At 45.2% G+C, this 16,103-nt stretch overlaps 1 protein-coding gene across 4 annotated transcripts in view; it reads left to right on the forward strand.

Annotated features, from left to right (window-relative positions):
* Window positions 1–16,103, forward strand: part of LOC132818086 (calpain-3-like) — a 115,990-nt gene that overhangs the window by 19,795 nt on the left and 80,092 nt on the right. For all 4 annotated transcript variants that reach the window (XM_060828751.1, XM_060828752.1, XM_060828753.1 and 1 more), the window contains exon 3: window positions 1,039–1,108. In XM_060828751.1, coding sequence (XP_060684734.1) covers window positions 1,039–1,108 — 70 coding nt within the window. The remainder of the gene's footprint in view (window positions 1–1,038; window positions 1,109–16,103) is intronic.

Genomic DNA, 16,103 nt, shown 5'->3' on the forward strand with positions numbered 1-16,103 from the left:
GTGGAAAGAATATTTCCTAGAACTAGGGGATCACCAATTAAGAATAATGGTTCATTCATTTAGGATTGAGATGATAATTTATTTTCTTTTCGAGGATCATGAGTCTTTGGAACTCTGTTTCTCAAAAAATGGTGAAAGCAGAGTCTTTGCGTAAATGTGTGGCAGAGGTAGAATCTACCATAAGCAAGGGGGTGAAAAATTATTGGAGATAGGTGAGAATATGGAGTTGAGATTACAATCAGATCAACGCTAATGTTATTGAATGGTAGACTAGATTCAGGACCAAATGGCGTCCTTCATCTCCTTAATTCACCTGTTCATACATTTGGTAAAAAGTATCTTTTCATTTTAACTAAAGTAATTGTGGTACCTGTTTCTACCATAATAAACTTGGAAATTAAGTCAGCTAACCCTTCAGGTACTTTTTCCAAGCGTACTCTTAACCATGGATAACATTTTTTTGGGTATAGCTGAAATTTATGTCCATTGAACTTATTGCTAAATTGTTGACTATTGGCTGATTATAGCATTGGCCTTAATGGGCACATATGTACTTTTTCACATGATGAATTTTTTGGTGTGAACTTTGAAAACTGTTGAGTCCAAAAAAGCTGGTCCTTTTGGTCATTTCAATGACCTTTATTTACAAGGGGTCATAACATCATTGAACTGATCATTGACATTGATGATATTGGTCCTCTTACTTAAAGACTGAGTTTATTCTACAAATATTAGTTGCATTCATCAAGAACACCAATCATGTTGATATAATTAGCGATTTTAGGATATTTAAACAATGCCTTTAGACACAACTCATGATATTTTTTAGTAACAATCTCAGTGCCACTAATGCTTAAATTTGTGTCTCAGTGAGAAACAAAGAACATATGACAGGAAATAAATATATTTGGGGGCCATGTTATTAACAAGCATGTTATTAACAAATTTTACCAAATTGGAGAGTGAAGTATTTGAACTAAGAAACCATTTTCAATTGTTGACCAGCTCAGCTAATTGTGTCATGTCTTGTCTTGTCAGGAAATCTGTGAGAATCCAAAGTTCATCATTGGCGGAGCCTCAAGAACTGATATCTGTCAAGGAGATTTGGGTAAGCTCTTGCTTCAAGATTTCTAAGACCTGAAATTTCTTAGCGGATAGTATGAAACCAACACACAATATCTTTCACAGCATCACTCATCTGCTGTTTCAAGTTAAACAGATTAAAAGCTTGGTTAGAAAAGTGAATGTAGGAATATTGCATGAATACTTTAAAACCAAAACAGTAGTGCATTCTATTCAGGGATCCAACATGTCAAACAGTGCAAAGGAAGGACTTTCACATGTGGGGAGCCAAGTAGGCAGACTAAAGAGAGTAGTAATGGCTAAAAAATAAAGATACCCAATAGATGGAAAAATCTCTTCTGCCAAGGTGAGATAATCAGGTACAATCAAAATGGCCAGAATGGAAAGTCCTCTCTCCAGCATCACCATGTTACCAAGAATCGCTGTAGAGACAACAAAGATACCAAAGTTAGTTGTACATCACAAAGATAAGATGTATGATAAAGGTGCACATTATTCATATGTTGCTACTGAAAGGCAGGTAATTAAATGAAGCTGGTGGTTATAGATTATTAAATTTTGTTACAAGATTCAGTTGAAAAGGAAGACATTTACCAATTTGTTGGCTGACGTGATCATTTTGGCTGCTGTTTCCACTCGGGTCCCTTCACACATAAGAGTGCATGGCTATGGCCCAATCAACTGAGGTCTGCCTCATGACGTGGTGATGGAAGCCAAATTTTCACTGTGTGGTCATAGAGTCATAGGGATGTACAACATGGAAACAGACCCTTCGGTCCAACCTGTCCATGCCGACCAGATATCCCAACCCAATCTAGATCCACCTGCCAGCACCCGGCCCATATCCCTCCAAACCCTTCCTATTCATAGACACATCTAAATGCCTCTTAAATGTTGCAATTGTACCAACCTCCACCACTTCCTCTGGCAGCTTATTCCATACACGTACTACCTTCTGCGTGAAAAAGTTGCCCCTTAGGTCTCTTTTATATCTTTCCCCTCTCACCCTAAACCTATGCCCTCTAGTTCTGGATTCCCCGACCCCAGGGAAAAGGCTTTGTCTATGTATCCTATTCGTGCCCCTCATAATTTTGTAAACCTCTATAACATCACCCCTCAACCTCCGATGCTCTAGGGAAAACAGCCCCAGCCTGTTCAGCCTCTCCGTGTAGCTCAGACCCTCCAACCCTGGCAACATACTTGTTAATCTTTTCTGAACCCTTTCAAGTTTCACAACATCTTTCCGACAGGAAGGAGACCAGAATTGAACGCAATATTCCAACAGTGGCCTAACCAATGTCCTGTACAGCCGCAACATGACCTCCCAACTCCTGTACTCAATACTCTGACCAGTAAAGGAAGTTTCACTATCCTATCCACCTCCGACTCCACTTTCAAAGAGCTATGAACCCTCACTCCAAGGTCTCTTTGTTCAGCAACACTCCCTAGGGCCTTAACATTAAGTGTACAAGTCCTACTAAGATTTGCTTTCCCAAAATGCAGCACCTCGCATTTATCTGAATTAAGCTCCATCTGCCACTTCTCAGCTCATTGGCTCAGCTGGTCCAGATCCTGTTGTAACCTGAGGTAACCCTCTTCATTGTCCACTACACCTCCAATTTTGGTGTCATCTGCAAACATACTAACTGTACCTCTGATGCTCGCATCCAAATCATTTGTGTAAATGACAAAAAGTAAAGGTTCAGCACCGATCCTTGTGGCACCCCATTGGTCACAGACCTGTAGTCTGAAAAACAACCCTCCACCACAACCCTCGGTCCTCTACCTTTGAGCCAGTTCTGTATCCAAGTGGCTAGTTCTAGCTGTATTCCATGAGATCTAACCTTGCTAATCAGTCTCCCATGGGGAACCTTGTCGAACGCCCTCATCCATCTTCTTTGTTACTTCTTCAAAAAACTCAATCAAGTTTGTGAGACATGATTTCGCACTTTGTCACTTTGTGAAACCAATTCTTCCCCTTCTTCTGAATTCCTTCGAAGATGGAGATACAGTTTGCTGTGTTGGTCTTCTCCCCATGTTCCTTCCTCCAAAAATCCACTTCTGACCAAGAACTGTCATGTGATAAAATAAATTGCGTTATCCATGAAATGATCCTTTATATTGGTAGCTGAGGTTAAGTTTTGAATGGGTATAATCAGCTTATTGATTAGTTGTCTTATGACGCAATTCCTCTTTTACATTTCCAAGTAGCCAGTAGCAGGCTATTTTCTAGATAATGTTATTGTTGCTGCTAGGTAAAAGACCTATTGGGTCGTAGAAAACTCAAATTAGCTGGCTCCACCCTCCCCTTGCTACCCATACCCATCAACTTTTCCTTTTCAAAGCTCATTGTTTCCTGAACCCAGAAATATGCTGTTTCAATAGCATCCCATGGAGACTTCTGTAATACTATCCTTTGAAGATAAAACTCTGCTGAACTTTACTTTCGCTCTTTCTTTGTGCTCCTTGGCATTTAAGCCTTAGTATCTTATAAGCAGTTAAGGAATCCACTTGGAAGCCACTTACATGTGGCTCCTGATTAGTTTTGATAAATTACTAGGAGCTGGTAGTTTGAGATCCTCTTCATGGAAATGTGTGTAATCAGCAGTTAACTGATGAAATTGCAGGAATATGCGCATTTAAAACACATTTAGAAATTTACCCGAATCCAAAATGGCATAGATAGGCCAGGGACCACTTTATGTTAAACCTCAGGCCTCATTACAGTTTAACCAGTGAACTAATGACAGCTAAATTATATATTAGATTAGATTAGATTACTTACAGTGTGGAAACAGGCCCTTCGGCCCAACAAGTCCACACCGACCCGCCGAAGCACAACCCACCCATACCCCTACATTTACCCCTTACCTAACACTACGGGCAATTTAGCATGGCCAATTCACCTGACCCGCACATCTTTGGACTGTGGGAGGAAACCGGAGCACCCGGAGGAAACCCACGCAGACACGGGGAGAACGTGCAAACTCCACACAGTCAATTGCCTGAGGCGGGATTCTGGCAGCTCACAGAGGAACAACTTTGAAGATTGAGCTATTTCAATTGTAGCACTTGCCTTGAATGAGTCATCAAAAAGTACAGGGAGTCAGGAAGATTGAAAGAGGATGCGGGACCATGAGGATGAATGGTGAGCATGGGGGGAATCAGAAGAGGAGTGACCACAGCTGTACAGAATGACATGAGTGATTTGGATGGTTTCAGGTAATGACGAGGGTAGATAGTGGAGAATAGTGGCTGGCAGCAGCCTGTCTGGTTTAATATTCAGGAAGTTAACACAACAACATTCGCAGATCTTTCTGTTTTTATTGATCAGAAACAAAAACAGAAATTGCTGGAAAAACTCAGCAGGTTTGGCAGTATCTGTGGAGCGAAATGAGAGTTAACATTAAACCTGATTTCTCTCCACTGATGTTATCTTATTAGAACTTGATGCAATGATATTAGTCTATAATTAGAGGTTTCATCTAGATTTTTGACTGGGTTCATTGGGTGACACATTTATCTCTGAATCAGAGATTCTGGGTTCAGGCTTTTCTGTAAAATTTAAGTACAAAATCAAAGGTGACAATCCAGAGAATAACTTAAGGAGTACTGCATTATCAAAGATTTTGTCTTTCAGTTGAAACATTAAACCAAATCCCTGTCTTTCCAATTAGATGATTGTAAAATATCCCCCAAGTACTGCTTCAAGGAAATGCAGGTATCCTAGCCAATACTTACTGTCAATTAATGGCACATAAATAATTATAATCACATTATCAAATTTCTGTTTGTGGCATGTTGCTGTGCGCAAAACTGGCTGCAGAAATACCTCATTGAATGTGAAGCACTCTGTGTTCAGGCAAAATGCCTTATTAACAAACCTTTCTTTCCTTCCTAGTGACAGCTATATTCAGGGCAATTTGATCTTGCAGAGATTGCTTGCAATTGCTTGTGCAAAGTCTACTCGAGGTCATTACTTAACATGCTGTGTTAACAGAAGCAAAACTGGGATGAAGATTCACACTTCAGCACTGGCCATTTGTACCTGTGCAGCAGCCCCCCTGTAGAAGATATCCTGCAGGAATCAATTAAGAAAAATAGGACAGTTTTTGAAGGGTTAATGTGTGATATAAGAGCAGAGGAGTTCTTCCATTCTCCATAGACTAATCCATGGAGCTGTTGAATGCTGACAAGCATAAAATAACATTGTGTGAGATAGGTGCTGAGCTGCGGGTCAGTGCTTTGGAACAATGCCCATTAGGAGCTGCATCCCAGCAAGCTGCCGACCTTTGTACAGGCTATTGTTTCAGCAGACCATGTCCTAACAATAAGATGTGCTGCCAGTTGGATTCTCTGTGTTCAGACTGAGCATGCTCTGTCCATCAGCAGCAGAATATTTCTCTCTTGCAATCATTCTCATGATGCGGGTATCACTAGTTGGACGATCAATTTATTGCCCTTCTCTAATTACCCTTGAGAACATGGCTGTGAGCTATCTTTCTAAACCATTGCAATCCATCTTTTTTTCAGAAAAAATCATGGGATATATGTTTCAGTAGCGTGGGCAGCATTTACTACCAAATTATCCTTCTCGAGCTGTTACAGTCCTTGGAACGTAGGGACACCCACAGTTCTGTGAGGGAGGGAATTTCAGGATTTTGACCAATGTCAATAAAGGAACAGCAGTATTGTTCAGCAGGACGGGGTGTTGGTTAGAAGGAAAACGTGCAGGCAGTGATGTTCCTGTGTATCTGCTGCCCTTGTTCTTCAAAGTCATAGAGATCATGAGTTTAGATGTTGTTGTAGTGGCCTTGGTAAGATGCTACAACACATTTAGTAGATAGCATACTCTGTTGCCATTGTGCATTGGTGGTGAAGAGAATGAATGTTGGTTGCTGATCAAGTTGGCTGCTTTGTCTGCATGGTGATAAGCCTTGAACATGTTGGATAAGCTTTGGGTAGACAGGAACTGAATTAATTATCACAGAATTTGGTCGCTGACCTGCTCTTGTTACCGCAGTATTTATTTGACTGGTCCAGTTCAGTTTCTAGTTAATGGTAATTCCTGGAATGTTGGTGGTGAGGGATTCGGCGATGGTAATGTCACTGGATGTCATGGGGATGTGTCACTTATCAGCCCAAGCCTGAATGTTGTTCAGGTGTAGCTGTCACAGATAAGTTCAGTATCTGAGGAGTTGTGGTTGGGACTGAACATTGTGTAGTCACCAGCAAACATCTCAGTTCAGACCAAATATTGGAGGGAAGGTCATTAATGAAGTAGGAGAAGGGGATTATCCCTCGAATATGACTCTGAGGAACTCCTGCAGTGATGTCCTGGGCTGAGATCATTGGCCACGATCAACTACACAACCTTTGTGTTGGGTGGGGAGTTTTCCCCTTACTTCCTATTGACTTCAGTCTCCTAAGGGTTCTTTGACGTCATCTTCTCATGGACAATTCTCATTGACTAGTACCTTCCAAGAACAGAAGTGGAAAAATAGTCATAGATGTCAACAGCAGTCACTATCACCTCCTCTCTGAATTTCAGCTCTTATTCTTCATGTTTTGACCAAAGCTACAACAGAGTTTTGAGCCGATTCTTCAAACCCAAGCTGTACATTGGTGAGCAGCTTATTGATGAATATTTTTGGTTTTCAGCACTGTTACTTGTTGATGATTGAAAGTAGCCTGATGGCTTGCTAATTAGCTGAAGAGTAGGGACTAGGAAAAACCTGGAAAATGTTCAGGCTTCTGCTGATTGTTTATACTACCCATCCCAAATCACTGTTGAACTGAATGACCTGTCAGAGTGCAGTTAAGCGTAATCACATTGCTGTGGTTCAGACGTCACATATAGGCCAGATCATGTAAGGACAATGTGCTGCCTTCCCGAAAGGATGTTAGAGAACCAGATGGGTTTTTGAGACAGTTAATAATAATTTCGTGATCAACTCCATATTTATTAATTAATCAATTTTATATTTCACTAGGGGCTATGGAAACCAAGAATTTGAAACCATGTTAGTAAGGTCAGTGGCAGGTACCCACAGAACCAGACCCCAATAAGAGTCAGTGCCTGTGGAAGAGATTTGAAGCAATATGAGAGAGTTTTTTTTGGTTTATGCATTTTATATAGGCCAGCATTGATTGCCCATTTCTAATTATCCTTTATAACTGGCTGGACCATTTCAGAGAGAAGTTAATGTTAACTACATCTGGAGTCACACGTATGCCACACCATGAAAGAACAGCAGGTTTCCTCCCTGAAGGACATTAGTTAACCAGCTGGGATTTTAATGACAATCTAGTTGTTCCATGTCAGTATTAATGAGGTTAATATTTTATTCCAAATTAATGAATTGAATGTGGGTTTGAACTCATACCTTCAGAGCATTGATTCAGACCTCTGGATTGCTAGTTCAGTAACAATTTAATTATAAATAATTTGTGTGTGTTCTACTGACCAAATAGGGGAATAATAATAAACATACAGAACAGGAAAGTCCTGGTTCAATTTAGGTGGTCATAAATGGGGTAGGAGGGCAGATACAGTTAATCTGGATGCTTCTGGGTTTGAGAATGAAGGATTTCCACAGGGTTCCACAGCCAGGGTTTTTGATAAGCTGTGACAATGGGTTAAACTGATCGTGCTTGACTCTTTTGCCTCAGTCAGATAACCAGCCAGTGTTTACACAAGACATCATGGGCAAGATGTCAGGAAGAGCTTTACTATAGATAAAGGTAAAGTTGTCATAGTCCTGCCAGACCATGGCTGGTGGTGGTTTAACCTGAAGGTCATATACTGTAATGCAAATGAGTGCCTGCAGGAGAAGAATAGGAAAGAGAAACGACTGGGAGATATATAGGGGTGTGAATTTTCATATGTAATCTGCTAAACAGGCTTGCTCATGCTTTTTCTCAAGTTTCTGCACTTATTTTCAGAAACAAGGTGGATAATTAGAGCAAAACAGCATTGGGAGAGGGCTGAAGTATTTAACTGAAGATACTTTAAAGATCTGAAGAAGGATTTCCAATACTATGATGGTTGATCAGGACATAGCCCTTGAAGGCAATCTGTCCCTCAACATTTTTGAGGGAATAAGGGAGTCCTCCCTTTTGACTAGTCGATACAAATGAATCAGATTAATCAATTATCTGCTTATTGTTCATTGTTCAATACTGAACTGGGCCAACTGGTTGTTGCACTTGTCTACATCATAAAACAATGTGAATTTCTGGCACACATCCCTCTGGGATTTACTAAATCATGAACTGAATTTAATCCACTTGACAGAGAGCCAGTATGATCCTGATCTGCTTCTTTGGGAAAAGTTGAGGACATGAAATATGACTTACATGGCCAGCAACAGATATTCCCTGAATCACGGACCCCGGGGATAGAAATCCTACCCCCCCTCCCTATGCAGTCTTCCCTCTGACAGAGCTATTTTTAATTTCAAAAATATACTTTATGCTTTAAAATCTTTATATTCATGCATAGTCACTAGAACAGTTCAATTCAAAGAATAAAGAAAATTACAGCACAGGAACAGGCCCTTCAGCCCTGAAGCATGTGCCAAACCAGATCCTCTATCTAAACTTGTCACCTATTTTCTAAGGATCTGTATCCCCCTGTTCCCTGCCCATTCATCTATCTGCCTCGATACATCTTAAATGACACTATCATGCCTACCTCTACCACCTCCACTGGCAACATGTTCCAGACACCCACCACCCTCAGAATAAATAACTTTCCATGCTTATCTCCCTTAAACTTTTCCCCTCGTGACCTCTAGTAATTGAGTACACTGCTCTGGGAAAAAAGCTTCTTTCTATTCACCCTGTCTATACCTCTCATGATTTTGTAGACCTCAATCAGGTCTTTCTAACGAAAATAATTCTAATCTATACAATCTGTCTTCATAGCTAGCACCTCTCCATACCAGACAACGTCCTGGTGAACCTCCTCTAGACCCTCTCCAAAGCATCCACATCCTTTTGGTAATATGGCAACCAGAACTGTACATAGTATTCCAAATGTGGCCAAACCAAAATCCTATACAACAATAACATGACCAGCTAACTCTTGTACTCAATACCCCATCTAATGAAGGAAAGCATGCCATATGCCTCTTGACCATTCTATTGAGCATTGCCAACTTCAGGGTACAATGGGCCTGAACACCCAGATCTTTTTGTGCATCAGTTTTCCCATGGACATTTTCATTTACCGTATAGTTTGCTCTTGAATTGGATCTTCCAAAATACATCATCCCACATTTGCCCGAATTGACCTCCATCTGCCATTTCTCTGTCCAACTCTCCAATCCATGTATATTCTGCTGCACTCTCTGATAGCCCCCTTCACTATTTGCTACTCCACCAATCTTAGAGTTTCTGCAAACTTGCTAATCAGACCACCTATACCTTCCTCCAGATTATTACAAACAACAGTGCTCCCAACACGGATCCCTGTCGAACACCACTGGTCACAGTTCTCCATCTTGAGAAATTCTCTTCCACTACTACTCTCTGTCTCCTGTTGCCCAGCCAGTTCTCTATCCATCTAGCTAGTACACCCTGGACCCCATGCAACTTCACTTTCTCCATCAGCCTACCATGGGGAACCCTATCAAATGCCTTATTGAAGTCCATGTATCTGATATCTACAGCCCTTCCTCATCAATCAACTTCATCACTTCTTCAAAGAATTATATTAACTTGGTAAGACATGACCTTCCCTGCACAAAACCATGTTGCCTATCACTGCTAAGCCCATTTTCTTCCAAATGTAAATAAATCATATTTCCCATATCTTCCCCAGCAGCTTCCCTATCACTGACATCAGACTCACCGGTATATAATTATCTGGATTATTCCTGCTACCCTTCTTAAACAAGGGGACAACATTAGCAATTCCCCAGTCCTCCGGCACCTCATCTGTGTACAAGGATGCTGCAAAGATATCTGTTAAGGGCTCAGCTATTTCCCCTCTCTCCTCAGTTACCTGGCATAGATCCCATCAGGATCTGGGGATCTGTCCAACCTATGAGGAGAAAGTGAGGTCTGCAGATGCTGGAGTATCAGAGCTGAAAATGTGTTGCTGGAAAAGCGCAGCAGGTCAGGCAGCATCCAAGGAACAGGAAATTCGATGTTTCGGGCATAAGCCCTTCATCAGGAATGAGGAAAGTCCTGATGAAGGGCTTATGCCCGAAACGTCGAACTTCCTGTTCCTTGGATGCTGCCTGACCTGCTGCGCTTTTCCAGCAACACATTTTCAGATCCATCGAACCTAATGCCTTTTAGAATATCCAACACTTTCTCCATCCGTATCCCGACTTGACCTAGAGTATTCAAACATCTATCCCTAATCTCAGCAACCATCATGTTCCTCTCCTCTGTGAACACCGATGCAAAGTACTCATTAACAATCTCACCCATTTTCTCTGATAACATGCATAACTTTTCTCCTTCATCCTTGAGTGAGCCAACCCTTTCTCTAGTTACCCAATTGCTCGTTATATATGAATAAAAGGCTTTGGGATTTTCCTTAATCCTGTTTGCTAAAGATACTTTATGACCCCCTTTAGCCCTCTTTATTCAAACAATAAACAAACCCAAGGCATTTCTTAATTATATAAGATTATGTTTACATACATTTGAGGCACCGGGATAATCTGATAACTGAACGGGCCCTCGTTGTATTTTGCTAGAAAGAGCTTAGATGATGATCTCTCTCTACTATGCCTTTTGGCAGCTGTCCCAAGCTTTCGTGTGACCCTTAGCACGTTGTCCTGGACCTTGGAATGTGCCAGTCTGCAACACTCGGTCGAAGTCAACTCCTTGCTCTCGAAGACCAACAAGTTTCAGGCTGACCAAAGAGCATCTTTTATCAAGTTGGTCCTCCAGGTGCAGTCAATATTTGTCTCAATCTATGTCCTAGGGAACAATCTGGAGCTGCTGGACAAAAATCATTGCATCTCTCTCCTTTTGCAAAGGCACATTCCAGGAGTCTCTATCCCCCTGCAGCTGCTTTGAGGGCAGTATGTGGTGGCACAGAGAGTCTGGGCACACATGAAGGACCTCACCACCAGCCAAGTGGTGTCTTAGTGCTTATTGGTGGGAACAGTGCAGGTTCACTAGATTGAGGACTGAAATAAGAAAAGAAGCAAACTTGGAAAACTTAGGAAAATTTATACTGATGAAGGGTCATGATCTGAGACAATAACACTTGGACTTTTACTCCTGAGGTCGGCGTACAGAGTCCAGAAATCTCTGGGATTTCTGCTTCTACCTCAGGAAGAGGCATTCTGCCAAATGATTTTGACAATGTGAAAAGGGAAAGTCAATTTGAGATGTCAGCTGCTGATTGCTGTAAGTGCCGTGAGGAAAATTCTAGATCAGCAGTGACCAAGGCCACAGATGGATCAGTGTAAGATTGGGTTCACTCGCTATATTGGGGGCGGAGGAGGGGGTGAGAGGTGTTGGAGGGGATGGTGGGGATGTTTTCCTTATGTGGCAGTTCGCTGGGACTCTGGATAAGGAACTGAGTGCTTTTGAATGAGGTTCCGCCAGTCTGGATAAGGTTTGTTTTCCAGGCTCCCTGCTTGCCACATTCCTTGCCCATTACTTGCTGAATATCTTGGTACTTGGCAGCCTCTGAGACCACATCTGATCTGCATGTGCAGTTGGTAGACCCTGCTGAAAGGATTAGTATCTGATCAAATGTAGTAAGCACTATCCATTGTTTTAATGTCTCAAGGAATTGATCAGATTAAAGTCAAAGCTTATCAGGGACAGAGTTGATGTTAGTATGTTGATAACACCATCCTCAATCATGTAGATTTTTTTTTATTTCAAAAATATACTTTATTCATAAAATATGCATAGAATAATTTGATACAGTGTACATTAGGTAATGCCATTCATATTTCCACATTTACATACACAGCTCCGAATTATCATTATTACATACAGATCAGTGCATTTCTCACTCATATATTGAGCTGAGGTGTCAGCAGAGCCCAAATGACTGCATGGGCCCCCTGCTTTTCTTTAGACAGGCAGATGTTAAACGGTGGTCTTTCCCCACCGCGCCTTGGCGGCAGCTGCCCCAAGCTTCAGCGAGTCCCTCAACACGTAGTCCTGGACCTTGGAATGTGCCAGTCTGCAACACTCAGTCGGGGTCAACTCCTTCAGCTGGAAGATCAACAGGTTTCGGACCGCCCAGAGAGCGTCCTTCACCGAGTTGATGATCCTCCAGGCGCAGTTGATGTTCGTCTCGGTGTGCGTCCCGGGGAACAGGCCGTAGAGCACGGAGTCCCGCGTCACGGCGCTGCTCGGGACGAACCTCGACAAATACCACTGCATTCCTCTCCAGACTTCCTCTGCATAGGCACATTCCAGAAGGAGGTGTGTGACAGTCTCGTCCCCCCCGCAGCCGCTTCGAGGGCAGCGTGCGGTGCGGCTGAGAGTCCGGGCGTGCATAAACGATCTCACAGGTAGAGCCCTTCTCACCACCAGCCAAGCCATGTCTTGGTGCTTGTTGGAAAGTTCTGGCGATGAGGCATTCTGCCAAATTGCTTTGACAGTCTGCTCAGGGAACCACTCAACAGGATCCGCCCTCTCCTTTTCCCGAAGGGTCTCGAGGACGCTACGTGCTGACCACTTCCTGATGGACTTGTGGTCAAAGGTGTTTTTCTTCAGAAATTTCTCCACGAAGGACAGGTGGTACGGAACGGTCCAACTACTCGGAGCGTTCCGCGGCAGCGAGGCCAGGCCCATCCTTCGCAACACCGGGGACAGGTAGAACCTCAGTACGTAGTGACACTTGGTGTTTGCGTACCGGGGATCCACACACAGCTTGATGCAGCCACACACAAAGGTGGCCATCAGGGTGAGGGTGGCATTGGGTGTATTTTTTCCCCCGTTGCCCAGATCTTTGTATAGTGAGTCCCTTCGGACCCGGTCCATCTTTGAACTCCATATGAACTGGAAGATGGCCCGGGCGACTGCAGCGGCGCAGGTTCTGGGAATAGGCCAGACCTGTGCCACGTATAACAGCAATGACAGTGCTTCACACCTGATGACCAGGTTTTTTCCCGTGATGGAGAGCGACCGTAGCCTCCATCTGCCCAGTTTCTGCCTCACTTTACTGATACGCTCCCCCCAAGACTTGGCGCACGCCCCAGCCCCCCCGAACCAAATACCCAGCACCTTCAGGTGGGCGGTCCTGACGGTGAAGGGGATCGAGGATTGGTCGGCCCAGTTCCCGAAGAGCATGGCCTCGCTCTTGCCTCGGTTTACCTTGGCCCCCGAGGCCCGTTCGAACTGGTCACATATGCACATGAGTCTGCGCACGGACAGCGGATCCGAGCAGAAAACGGCGACGTCATCCATGTACAGGGAGGCCTTAACCTGCAGGCCCCCGCTGCCCGGAATAGTCACCCCTCTCAGGCTCGCATCCTTCCTGATGGACTCGGCAAATGGCTCTATGCAGCACACAAACAAGGCAGGAGAGAGAGGGCAGCCCTGCCTGACTCCAGATCTGACTGGGAAGCTATCTGATTCCCACCCATTGATTGAGACTGCACTGACGATGTTGGTGTACAGCAGTCTGATCCAATTGCAGATTCCCTCCCCAAAGCCCATTTTGGAGAGAACATCTCTCATATACATGTGTGATATCCTGTCAAAGGCTTTCTCCTGGTCCAGGCTGATCAGGCAGGTGTCCAACCCTCTGTCCTGCACGTAGGCGATCGTATCCCTGAGGAGTGCGAGACTCTCAGCGATCTTCCTGCCTGGCACAGCACAGGTTTGGTCAGGGTGAATCACCGACCCCAGAGCAGACCTGACCCGGTTGGCAATTACCTTTGACAGGATTTTGTAATCTGCATTCAGCAGTGTGATCGGTCTCCAATTTTTGAGTTCCTCCCTCTCCCCCTTCCGCTTATAGATGAGGGTGATGATGCCTTTCCTCATGGATTTGCTCATGGTACCTGCCCGAAGCATACTGACATACACCTCCAGCAGGTCCTGGCCAATCAAGTCCCACAGAGCGGAATAGAGCTCGACCGGTAAGCCATCGCTTCCGGGAGTTTTATTCTTTTCGAAGGACTCGAGGGCCTTGGTCAGCTCGTCCAGAGATAGCGGCTGGTCCAGTCTCTCGCGTGTTCTGTCGTCTAAGACCTCCGTGATAGACGACAGGAACGACTGGGAGGCCGCGCTGTCGGTCGGCTTCGCGTCATACAGACTGGCATAGAAGGATTTGCTGATCCTCATGACGTCAGCCTGAGGTGACGTTGTCGAGCCGTCTTCTTCCTTCAGGCTGCTGAGCACAGAGCTCTCTTTGTGCACCTTCTGGAAGAAGAAACGTGAGCACGTCTCGTCCTGCTCCACCGAGCGGACCCTGGACCGGAAGATTATCTTGGAGGCCTCTGAGGCAAAGAGCGAGGCTTGCTGGCCCTTCACCTCCTTGAGGTCCTCTGTGACATCGACCCCCATCGTCTGCAGCAGGAGCAGGTTCTGCATACTTTCCTGGAGCTGGGACAGTTTTCCCCGCCTCTCTCTCGCCTCCTGAACACCTTTGAGGATGAAGAACCTCTTGATGTTCCCTTTAACTGTTTCCCACCAGTCTGCTGGAGACTCAAAGAGGGGCATCACGGTTCTCCAACCTGCGTAGTCCCTCTTGAGCTCCTCAATGTTTCCCGGGGTCAACAGCTTAGTGTTCAGCTTCCACGTTCCCTTACCCGCCCGCTGCTCGTCCTGTAGGTGACAGTCGGCCAGCAGGAGGCAGTGGTCAGAGAAGAACACCGGCTTGACGTCGGTGGATCTGACCGAGAGCGTTCGGGACACAAACAGGTAATCTATCCTTGAGCGGATAGACCCGTCTGCCCGTGACCAGGTGTATCTACGCTGCGCTCCGTCTGCAGGGGTGCTGAAGACGTCGTGCAGCTTGGCATCTTTTACCGCGTCCATCAGGGCTCTGGACGTGGCGTCCAGTTTACTGTCCCCCCCGCCGGATCGTCCATCTGCATCAATGATACAGTTGAAGTCTCCGGCCAGAATGACCGGCCTGGACGTAGCCAGCAACAGTGGAAGCTGCTGCAGGACGGCCAACCGTTCACTCTTACCCACTGGGGCGTACACATTGATCAGTCTCAGGGGAGCATTCCTGTACATAACGTCGGCGACGAGGAGGCGCCCGCCCACCACCTCCTTAACCTCGGAGATGGTGAAGTTGCTTCCTCGCAACAGGATACCCAGGCCGGAGGCGCGGCTATCGTTGCATCCCGACCAAACTGACTGCCCATGGGCCCACAAGCTCGACCATCTCCTGTAGCTGCTGAGGTGCGGTATCCCACACTCCTGCAGAAACAGGAGGTCGGCTTTAACGCTGGCCAGGAAGGCCATCGTTGAAACACATCGCGTAGCCGATTTGATGCTACGCACATTGATGCTGGCAACTTTAAACCCCATTTTAACAATTTACAAGGTTAATAGTGTCCATTTGCTGCTGGTCTTGCTCCTCTGGGGTAGCTGTGTGCATCCCCGTGGTGACGGCAAACTGCTGGACCATCCCAGGGCTGAGGTAGCTGTCCGGCTCCACGCTGGAGCCATTTCCCCGCTCTGGTGTCTTTGTGTCAAGCCCAGGGTCCGCACCGTCCAGTTCTCCATCTGACAGCGGGGCTGTCACAGGACCGCTGCTCCCAGTTACCTGGAGCTGTGGGCCGGTGGACACCTCTTGGTTCTCACCGGGTAGGGGGAGGCCTTTACCCATCCCCACAGAGGGATCGTCTTTCCCTTCTTGGGTGGTGCTGCCCTCCTTTCTCCCCATGGCGCTCTGTCTCTTCCTCTGGTGGCGACCCTTCTTGCGCCCGTCCTCACCATCAGAAGAGCTGCCTGTATCCTCACTTGGAGGTGTCGTTTCCCCCTTCTCTGGGTGGCTTTGGGGCCCGAGACAGGTTTCCTCTTCCTATTTCTGACTGTGATCCAGTCATCTGCCTCCTTTGATTCCT

Source organism: Hemiscyllium ocellatum, chromosome 8 (genome assembly GCF_020745735.1).
Source record: "Hemiscyllium ocellatum isolate sHemOce1 chromosome 8, sHemOce1.pat.X.cur, whole genome shotgun sequence".
In the NCBI taxonomy this organism is placed as follows: domain Eukaryota; kingdom Metazoa; phylum Chordata; class Chondrichthyes; order Orectolobiformes; family Hemiscylliidae; genus Hemiscyllium; species Hemiscyllium ocellatum.